The sequence below is a fragment of the Bubalus bubalis genome, chromosome 18 (assembly GCF_019923935.1).
Source record: "Bubalus bubalis isolate 160015118507 breed Murrah chromosome 18, NDDB_SH_1, whole genome shotgun sequence".
NCBI classification, from domain to species: Eukaryota; Metazoa; Chordata; class Mammalia; order Artiodactyla; family Bovidae; genus Bubalus; species Bubalus bubalis.
In genome coordinates, this window is record NC_059174.1 from 16,157,278 (window position 1) to 16,168,115 (window position 10,838).

General features: G+C 51.7%; 1 protein-coding gene across 1 annotated transcript in view; it reads right to left on the reverse strand.

Moving 5' to 3' along the window:
* ABCC12 (ATP binding cassette subfamily C member 12) overlaps positions 1–10,838 on the reverse strand; it is a 61,502-nt gene that overhangs the window by 20,540 nt on the left and 30,124 nt on the right. Inside the window, exons 12-18 of the mRNA XM_025268606.3 lie at positions 10,390–10,462; positions 8,524–8,727; positions 5,162–5,296; positions 4,977–5,052; positions 4,822–4,893; positions 1,865–1,954; positions 1,064–1,167 (exon numbers count right to left, since the gene is read on the reverse strand). Coding sequence (XP_025124391.3) covers positions 1,064–1,167; positions 1,865–1,954; positions 4,822–4,893; positions 4,977–5,052; positions 5,162–5,296; positions 8,524–8,727; positions 10,390–10,462 — 754 coding nt within the window. The remainder of the gene's footprint in view (positions 1–1,063; positions 1,168–1,864; positions 1,955–4,821; positions 4,894–4,976; positions 5,053–5,161; positions 5,297–8,523; positions 8,728–10,389; positions 10,463–10,838) is intronic.

Genomic DNA, 10,838 nt, shown 5'->3' on the forward strand with positions numbered 1-10,838 from the left:
CCATAAAAGCAAGAGCAACCCTGGGGAGCTAATCGACCAAAAGACCAGCTTGAAGAGGAGGCTTCGCTATGCTGTGGGCTGTGCCCACGGTGTCTGGGGGTGGAGCCAACACATGGGTAGGCCGTCATGGCTGCTGCCCAGCTAGCATAACACTGGCCTACTGGGGAGGCTTCACTCTGGCTAACGCCCTGGGTTCTCCAAGGAAAGGGCTCTTCAGAAGCAAGCAAGGATCTGGGGGAATGTTCCAGAGGTGCCTCTCTTTCTGCAAAGTGCAGGCCATCCCCCTGAGACTGGTCTCAGGGAGCTGTGCTGAACTCCAGGAAAGCAATCCCATCCTCTCCTCTGCCTGTGTCTTCCCAAGGCCTCCCCACTTTGGTTGTCATAGCAACAGAACTATACCAAAATGTAATCTTGGAGGATGGGGAGGCAACCTCACAGCATTTCCTGGGGGCTCCAGGAAAGCTTTGAAACCATGGGCCAAAAGCTGGGAGAGTTTCCAGCAGGCCTGAGGGAGAGTAGACTTAACAGTCCTCAAGAGGGGCCTGGCCTGGATGCAAGTCTGGGAGGCAGGGAGAGGCCTTCAGGGGCCCTGCAGCAGATCCAGGTTGACTTTCGCATGTCCTCTTCCTTTAGAGGGACTTTGGGGAGCCAAGCCAAGTGGAACCCACTGACATCAGACAGTGTCTGTGATGAGATGTCAGTTTCTCTTCAGAGGCAAGAAGATGGAAATCTGCGTTAGGCTTTGCCAGTCCCTCCCAGACTCTCCTCCGAGGTCCCTTACAACAGAGGCTGCAAAAAACTGACCCTGTCCTGCCTGTGTGTGACTCCAGACAGGCTGCATTTGCCTGGCACAAGCTTTTTAGCCAATCCTTTAAAATTCGAAAGTGGCACATACAAATTCAGATGCCCTGCTTGTCTTGAAAGATCAAAGGGGATTGCGGGAGTCAAGTTGCATAGTTGTAAGCCGCTGACCTTGGTCTTGTGGCAGGGGCTGTGGGAGGCTCATTGTGTTCAGACTCTTAGCAACTGACTCAACATTTGCCAGAGCCAAAGGGGAACTCACCTGTGAGCCCTTGTCTAACCAGACACCCAGCCACCAGCTGCTGAAGGCAGAGCTGCCGATCATCAAGAGGAAGAGGGACACCACGAAGAGAGAGAGCAAGTACCCTGCAGGGGAAGAGAGAGGGCCAGGGGTTACAGAGGCCGTGCGGCAGCGTGGGCTCCCCTTCCTCGGGGTCCAACCCTGGCAGGGAAAATCGAAGCCTACAGGGAAAGGGCTTCCACCCTGGGAACCACTTTCTAGGCTGACATGACAACTCTGAGCATTAGGTCCCAGAAACCCCAATGGGGACATCTATTCCACCTGGTTGGAAAATGGACCCAAATGTCAACATATTTAAAAACAAAAAAACACCACTATTCACTGCAATAGAAGTGACTCAATGTTTTTAAAACAAACAAATTTTAAAAAACCCAGTCTTGCCAGAGAGTGACAAGAAGTGGAACTATAGGTATCTTTTGCACATGGCAGTGATTCTTGCCCCGAAGGCAGGCAACGAGCGGATGGCACGGCACTCAGAGATTGGAGTGCAAGGTTACACACGCACCACAGCCAGGTCACGCTGCTACTCATTCAGTTTCAATAAATAGCGTCTGGCAGCTTTAATGGGGATAAAGGATGATTCCATTTAAAAGGCTGCTTTATCAGACTTTGGATTATAAGGGGAAAAAAATAAAAGCACTGATAAACGACCCTAGCATAAACAGAGCAATTGTTAGAGAAATCATAAAACATGAACCCAACAGTTTAAGAAAGAATTTTTAATGCAAATTAAATCAAGAAACCCGTTGTTTTCTACCAAACCTCCAGAAGCCTTAATGTACGTGTGATACGTTTTCCAGGTCACAGTTCCTTCCCGGGGGGACTCAGTCTGGATGAGCTGGTGCGGAGGAACTGTGGAGACAAACACAAGTCCTGTGACACCCCCAGTGCGGCGGCCCCCTCCCGCCCACCTCCCCAGCCCCACCACTGAGGCGGGTTGTCATCCTTCCTTCCACTAGCCCTGTGCTTTGAAATTCCCAACACACTTTTGCTTGTTTTATTCTGTTTGGTCCTCATGACAGCCTAGTGAGGCAGGGGGCTTTCGGTCTCCTGAGACATATTTATTAAGCAGCTACTATGTGCTCAGAGTGCTGCAGTCCATGAGGTCGCAAAGAGTCTGACACGATTGAGCGACTGAACTTGAACTGATGTGCTCAGCTCTGGGGAGACAAGGGTTGTCTTTGTCTAGCTCTACAGAAGCAGATACTAAGATGTGAACACATGCAGTTTACTCTGGAGCTAAAGGTTACAGGGAAAGGAAGCCAACAGTAAAAGGTGTCTCATCAAGGCAGCGCTCCCTGCTCCCCCTCTCTACCCACTTCCATGGGCAATGGTAGCTTACCCCAGCACAGAGAACTCTCAGACTGGGGCACAACTACATCTCAGAGGTTTTTTGCATGATCAGTGAGACCTGGGATGTTTCTACACCAACTCCCATTGGCATCAGGTGAGGGCTCCCCCCGGGGGGTTAATTCCCCCACACTTCAGGCTTGACCTGTGGCTGGCAGCTCCCAGAGAGCTCCAGGCAAAGGGCTGCAGGTGTGAAATGCCAGCTGGGAGTTGGGCTGGGTGGTGCAGAAGTGCTGAGGGTACCCACGCCATCTACGACAGGGCCAACAAGAAGGTCTTCACCACAGAGACCACACCATGAGAAGAAACCAGGGCATCCTCCCAGGTGCGTTCCTGGATCCCGCCACGTGGCTCCCCCATGTCCTTTCCATTTTCCAAGGTGTAAGGGCAAAGGACCACAAGCTCCCACTGGAGCAACGTCCAGAGGTGCAGGCATGAGCTTCCAGCAGCCAGGAGTGAATGCACATCCCTCCCTCTCCAGCATGAGAGGTACGAGAATGTCGGCTCCGAAGCAGCATTCTATGCTTATACCTGGCTCTTGTAAACAGAGATGACTGGAGCCTGACAAGGGGGTCCCCCTGCGCAGGGCTCTTGGTACCCTGCCCTGGCAAGGAGAGCTCGCATCTCAAAGGTGCCTCTGTGAACAGAGCTGCCATTATCCCCTCTGCCTGGGAACGCTCGCTCGAGCGTCTTTAAAATGTTCAGCCTGACTTTCGCTCATCATCGTGTCTCCCTCTGGGGCTGCAGCATGCAGGGGTCGCCTTGATGGGTCAGCAGAGCCTAATGAACAGCATCCTGGAACGTTAAAGGACCTGTCAGACCCCCTTGCAGTCCCAGCCCATTCAGCTCTGCTGCTGACACTGCGGGCTGTACCATCTTCAACCCTTCCATTCCTACAGCTCTCGGAGCACTTAGCTTCTTCACACCTTCCCTTTCCTGTCCAGAGAAGGCGGTGGGGTGAGGAGGAGAAGAGGAGCAGGGTTTACTCTCCCCACGAGACCCCAAATCCTTAGTAGCCTGGAGCTTTCCTAGGAAAGCACGGAAGAGACTACAAGGGCCCCACTTCAGCCTTGGCCGCCTCCAGAGCGATAAAAATATATTGTCCAAATGGGCATGCGTTTGTCACAAGCACCATTAATGGTGCCAACTTCCATCAATGTGAAGACTCACATTTTTTCCCACATTCTAACATCTCTGAAATAAGGATGTGCCCCGTTCGGTAGCATGCCATATCATTTAATTGGCAGAGACTTTTCTTAGTGGTACATCAAATGACGCTGCTCTTAAAATAGATGGCATCTTAAATGTGATGAAATACACTAAGGTTTTTTTTTTTTTTCTCAGCCACATATTATTGAGGGGCCTCGCTGTGGGCATTTTTAGGAAGGTGCATTTTGATTCCTGTCTTCTCAGTGCACATCGAGGGGCAGGGCATACAGCAGGTGCTCAACAAATGCTGAATGGATGAAGGGATGAAAGCCAGCAGAGCCTAAGAAGAAGGAGTTTGACCAGCCTGGTCCTTGCCAGGTTTCTCTCCCATATCTCTTCTCTCTGCATTCCTGGAATTACCTGTTACCCTCGACTCCCAAATCCCCCCGCTTTCCCCACCTTTTCACCAGAGTGTCCTGGGCAAACTCCTACATACGCTTAAAGGACCAATTCAAAGGTCACCTCTTCTGTGACGCCCTTCCTGATTTCTTACTCCCATTTCAGCTCCTTATTACTCTTATCACAGCTGCCCATGATTATCCTTTTACCTATGGCCGCCACCAGACCAAAAGATCCTGAAGACAGGGGCAGTCTAGCTTAGTGACTGGCATATAGTAGAATGCTGAGTCCTTATTTGTGGGAAGAATGAATACCCTTATTCCACCTCGACCTCTTCTCTGCTGTACAATTCTTTCACAACACTCAGCATAAAGAGTGGGAAACATCTAATCTCCTGTGTGTGCATGTTTTGATTATGCACATAATCTCTCTGCATTGTTTTGATCTTTCCAAATAACAATAACAACAACAATTAACAACAATAACAACTATATGTCAGGCACTGTGCTAGTCATTCTATGCGGAGTTTCTCTTGCAATCTTTGCAAGAACCTATGAAGTTGATACTCTTATTTCCCCCGTTTTATGGATTAAGAAACTAAGGTTCAGCATGGCCAAGTATCTTGCTTCAAAGTCCTAAAACTAATAAGTGGTTGAGCCAGAATTCAAACTCAGGGAGTTGAACCCCAAGGCTCACACTGCAGTAAACCACACAATTCCAGCTGCCCACAAAGGACAGCATGCCTGTACTTCTCTATCCCAAATGGTAGATGCCCAACAAATACTTAAGAGTATGAAACCGAGGGAACGAACAGTAAATACCTTTTATGTCTACAAATTCTGATTCTGTTTCAGATTCTTTTCCTTCACGTTTCTCATCTCCTGGAGCCAAAACTAGGGTGAGAAATAAAGAAAGATCTGTGTCCACTCATGAGCCATGAGTGATAAGAGAGGTGTGATGGGAACTCTGATTGTACCAGCGTCTTCATTTCTCTCAGAAGGGCTCTCCTTAAGGGCTTCCACCGCTGCTGCATCGTACATGTGCTCAGGATCCTAGAGACAAAATGAAATTCCTCTGAAAATGAAATGACAGAACTTCTCCAGGCCAGAAACTATGAGGGAAGGCACCCAATCTCTTGCACCCAAGTAGGAAGAGACTTACCTTGAATTGCAACCCACGGAGATTGTGAATCAGTTTTGCATAGCGTCCCCTCTCCTCCATTAACTCCTTGTGGGTTCCCTTTTCACAAATCTCCCCGTCTTCCAACAAGATGACTTCATCACAAGACTCTAAGAACTGCAGGGATATTAAAGCAATCTACAGTGAGCTTCTGTCTTGGAAGAGAGAGAAGAGCATGGTTCTGGACTCCTATCCAGTCCTAGGCTCATGTGATCCAGGGGTTCCCAATATTGGCAACACTGATATTGAGGACCAGATAATTCTTAGTTGGGGGTGAGGTGGGGACTGAGCTGTGCATTGCAGGATATTTTGCAGCCTCTCTGGCTTCTATCCACTAGATGTTAGGAGCACTCCCACTCCCAGGTTGTGACAAGTAACAGTGTTTCCAGACATTACGCAATGTCCCCTAGGAGATAAAGCAGCCCCCAGTTGAGAAACACTGACTCAGTGCCTATGTGTCTCATGAGAGCACATGAGGGGCCTTTGGTTGTTACTGTGAAGCATGTTGAAACTTCCTCTGCTATTGGTCCCTATATGAGTCTCCTTGCTAAGAAATCTGATCACGGGAACTTGGAGTATGAAATTAGCAAGGTCACTGAAGCCATGATTTGGTGGAGAAGGGAAGTATGACCTCAGCGATGGCTCCCCTCTGTTGTAACATTACAATCCCTCCTCACCATCCTTATCCAGCCCAGGAGATGCAGCCCATGGCACAGGCCCTGGCCTCCAGACCACATTACCTGGCTTGAGGCGTTTACACCAGCCTTATCTGTACCTTTAATGATAGCATCCTACATTTTGTCCAAAGTACTTCTGTTTTTCTAATTTGAGTTCCTTTCATTTCTATATCATGTCTGAGATCAAAGAGCTGCTAAGAGGACTTTCCTTCATTTTGGAATGAGACTAAGCTCTCTCCATAGGATGAGCCCATCTAGAGGCAGGAAGACCCTCCTAGAGGTGGACAAGATGCTATGAGATCTAAGATAGTGCAGGCTGAACAGGGCTTTGCAATTCAGGTGAGAGGTCTTCCCTTGTACTTTGGGGTTCACACAAGGGCTCACTTGATGCTCTTGATTGAAACCCTGAAAGAAGTAGCTACATTTGGTCACTCTGCATCTGTTGGGGTTTGTGGGGAAGAAGCCAAATGACAACAGTTTCTCTTGGCCTTGGACAGCTCCAGCCTTTCTGGCTTCTTTGGACTAACTGCCTGGTTCCATGTCCATTTTCCCAGACAGCCCAAGGAGGAACAACTGGGTTCCAGTTGAGACACTTTCTGACAGAAAGTCTCTTCTCATCTTTGCACAGCATCTTCTAATTTTCAAAGCCTGATCTCATCTACTCTCTGTCTCCCACAATCCAGTCAAGAAAGCAGGCAGCATGATTATCAGCCCATTTCCCAGATGGGGAGACTAAGGCACAGGTGTGAGAGCACACATCCCAGCCCCTGACGCTCCTGGTGAAGCCCCTCTGGCCAGTGGGCTCCCAGTTTTCTCCAGTGAGACGGAGCATGATCTGTGCAGCTTTGTTCCCCAAACACAAAATCTGGTCCTGGGTTGGATGTCAGCAGTCGGCCGCTGGCCTCATTTCATTTGTTTCCTCAAGTTTCAGAAGAGCAATTGTCCAGTCTGAGCACCCAAAAGCATCCAGATTGCCTGTGGACCCCCGAGTGAAAGTAGCCGGAGAAACGTTCTGGAAAAGCCCAGGGGCTTCAGGTCCGCCTCTGAGCCCCTCCTTCCCATAATGGATGACCGGATTGAGACTCCAGCGCCATCTAGTGGCTGCCTGTATTTTCAACACGCAAAAAGTAAGATGAAATGACCTTGGTGAAAAATAGTCTCTGAGGAGACTGGGCCTCCTGCGATCTAGTTTGAGGTCATTCTGCTGGTAAGCAAGGTTCAGAGACTGGGCCAGGGCCAAGGTCACTTTGTGCCCCTTGAGGACTCCTGCAAAGACAGCTCTGACCCACATCCATCGGACCCTGCAGGAGGATAGCCCTTCCCACTGCCCGTGGTCTCCAGGGAGAGCTGGTCACCACATTTAGCTCCTGGGCTGGGCGAGAGCCTGTTCTGAGTCTCCTCACGGGGGCCCAGAAGAAATCCAGCCTTGTCCACACCCTGCCCCTGCCTAGCAGAGGAACAAGAAGCTCTTATCTCACCCGCCCAGCTAAGATGCTTCCTGGAGGTGATGGACACCACTTGGGTAAACCCCATACGCTAAATTCAGATGCTTGGTGCTTCTTCTGAGACCTCTAACCCTCAGCACAGAGAGGCAGAGGTTGGGGCAATACCACAGGTATAGGAAGGCCTAGTTTTCCTGATCCTTGAAAACCCGGCCTTCTTTTGGCCACTGACAGAGGAGCCTAAAGATGCGGGCTACTGCATCCTGTAACCATGGCAACTTCACATGCTGTCATCTTGGAGCCCTCCCCCAGCTTGCCTTACCCTTGCAAAGGCCGGGAGTCCCATCTCTCACTCCTAGTTTAACTTTTCCCACTGGGTGGCCAAAGAGTCAGAAAATAGGACTTCTGCTGCTGCTGCTCCAACTGACTTCTCATTACAGTCCAACGCTGGGGGCTCTCTCCTCCGGCAACACACACACACACACATACACACACAGATGCACAGAACACACCTCTGGGGACTCACTCACTTACTCACTGTGGATGTCAGGACCAGCCTAACTTATCTCGGGGCGGAGGGGGGGTCCTGAACCCTTTCTGTGGGGCTGATACAGGAAGTACAGTCGCCACTTTGCCAAATTCCCAAGCTTATTCAGGGAGTTCAGTCAGTCCCTTTCCTGGGCAATATTCATGTTCCTAAGCCTGAGAGTGGCTCTGAATGGGGAAAAGCTTCTTGCCTCAGCCCTGAAGTCCTAGTCTCCAGCCCCTTTCCCCTAGGGAGTAATACAGGGGCATCTGAACCCCGATCAAGCGTTCATCGTCTCCTGTCACCCCCTGCCCCTGGCCTTGGGCCTGCCCAGCCCCTGATGGAGAAGAAGGCTGTTCCTACCTGGCTTCCCACCTCCCCACCATCAGTGATCCAGAGCTGGAGGAGGTGCCCCGTGTCGACCCCATAGGTAGGAGTCAGGTGTTCCTGGAGAATTTCCCTCTGATGGATGGTCTTGGCTCCACTGAACCCAAAGGTAGGATAATGGAGGTCGAGCCCAGAGAGGACTGGGCAGGGCTCCATGCAAGCCTGGATGGCTGGGGACCATCACAGTGTCCCCTGCCCCTTCCCTGACCTGGCCCAGGTGAAGACTGCAGGTTTAGGCAGAAGAGGAGTCTTTGCGAGCATTAGATGCCACACCCATTTCATGACCTCATGGGTCCTGCTGGTCCCAGTCACCTGCAGCTGGTGGGTCACCAGGACAACGGTCTTCCCCCTGAGTGCCTTCTTAATGCACTCCTCAAAGACGTGCTTCCCCACATGGGCATCCACGGCTGACAGAGGGTCGTCCAGCAGGTAGATCTCATGATTCGAGTAGATGGCGCGGGCCAGGCTGATCCTCTGCCTCTGCCCCCCAGAGAGGTTGAGGCCCCGCTCCCCGATCTGTGGACAAGGACAATGCTACGGTCCATCATCAGGCCCCATCTCCCACCCCGAAGTGCTTGGGGACCAGGAGCTTCCTGGAGACTCTTCAGCAGACCGCTCACCACCATGATCCATTCCTCCACCCCCTTCCAGGAACGCCCTGGCCACACCAGGTACCCTGGGCAGTGGGAGGCTCCACTTCTGCAGGAAGCCTGGTGGGCAGTGGCAACTAGGGAAATGCTCCTTCCAGTGTTGAGTGAGGGGTACCTGGCTCACAATACCACCACCCCAGTGCAACCCCATAGGGAGGGCTTCATCTTGACCAGTAGCTCCAGAGGGCATTGTGGCGCAGGAATCTCTCATTGTGGAGCAGGAAAGCCAGTGGACAAGTGAACAGGGGGGAGAAGTGGCTGGGAGCAGAGGGTCAAGGAGGGGGTGTCTCTATTTGTCCACATGTGGATCAACTTTTCACTCCCACTAAGCAACTCTAAGCTCTATGAAGAAAAGAGACATGTTTGCTTTGCTCACCATCACATTCCTAAGGCCTGGCACCATGCCTGGACCAGAACAGGTGCTCAGCAAACATTTGTTGAAAAGGTGAAAAGCCTAGGTTGCCTGCTTGAGGTGATTCTATCCAACTGACCCTAACGCGAGCCTCCAGGACTTCAGCCAGGCGTTGACTGAGCACTAGGGCAGGACACATGAAGTCAGACAAGGAAAGTCCCCTCTCTACCGGGAGCTCACATCTTAGCAGGGGTGGGTAGTCTTAGTTTCACGCATAGTGCTGGCACAAAGGAGATTTTAACAAGTGCCAACTGAGAAGCATAAACTAAGTACTTTGGGGCATATTACTTTAGATTCTGGGACTCAGGAAAGTCTTCCTCAAGGGGATGGATTTGGAGTGGGATCTAGAATGGTGGTAATTGGCAGAAGCAGAGGTCTAGACCCTGGCAGGTGAGGGCACAGCTAGGTAAGCCCATAGGGGTGGGTGAACGCAGACACTGGCAGGTGGCTGGGGCTTCAGCAGTTGTGGTGGCCATTCCCTTAATGCAGGCACATTGCGACACCAGCAGAGAATGACAGTGTGCTCTGAACTGGGCTTTCGTCAGGATGCCTTCCTTCTCTGGGCTCCTGGCAGATTGGGAAGACTGCAGAGGGCCCACTGGGATGGGGAGACAGAAGGTGGCCTGGGGGCTCCCCTCAGCCACCTGAGTTGGCAGGCTCAGCCCCCGCCCTTTAAATGAACACCCTTCAGGGGAGATATTTGGAGATGACCCTTACACTCCTGGGCGGGTGGGGCCAGCAAAGCAAGAAGGGGCCCGTGAGCATCCAGCCACCGTGCTGTACCCCCAACCTCTGTCTTTGGAGGACAAGCCAGCCTGGGAGGTGGGGAAGCAGCTTTTGCCAGAAACCCTCCCTGAGATGGCAGACAAACTGGAAGTGACCCCAGGAGTGACCAGGTGGAGCTGGTGTCATATCCATTGTGATATCTCCCAGGAAAGGACCCAGGTGGAGAATACAGGATGGTAGAGCCTGACTTTCCCCACATCTCCTGGGACCCTTCGGTCCTCTGGGGCACCTGGATATGATGGAGCCAGAGCCTGCAGAGCTTCAGCCCAGTGGACCTGGCGTTTGGGCAGCTGTGTACTGCTATGGGGCTGAGCTCTGGGTTCTACTCACCTCGGTCAGGTCTCCATAAGGAAGGCTGCTCAGGTCCTCCTGGAGGGCACAGACGCGAACTGCATGCTGATACCTGTGGGAGCAAAGCTTGAGGTCAGCACGGTGAGAAAGACCCCACATCCATGCAGCCCAGGGTGGCTCAAAAGGCACACTGGTGTCATGGGCAGGCGAGGAGGTGGCTGGTTGTTTGATCTTTGATGTCCAAGGGCAACTCCCTCTTGACTTCTTCCCGCCTATCTGATGCAGAGTTGACTCGGGAGGGTCCCTCCCCTTACAGGCTTCCCACCATTTGAGAAAGATGAAATCAGTGCACGCAAGACCTCTGAAGCGAAAACTACTCATGGGGGCCAGAGCAGCGAGTCACCAGTGAAGGCTGAGGTCGCTGGAGGAGATCTCCCAGAGGATGCAAGACCGCTGATGGACAAGAAGATGCATGTGGGTGGCACCAG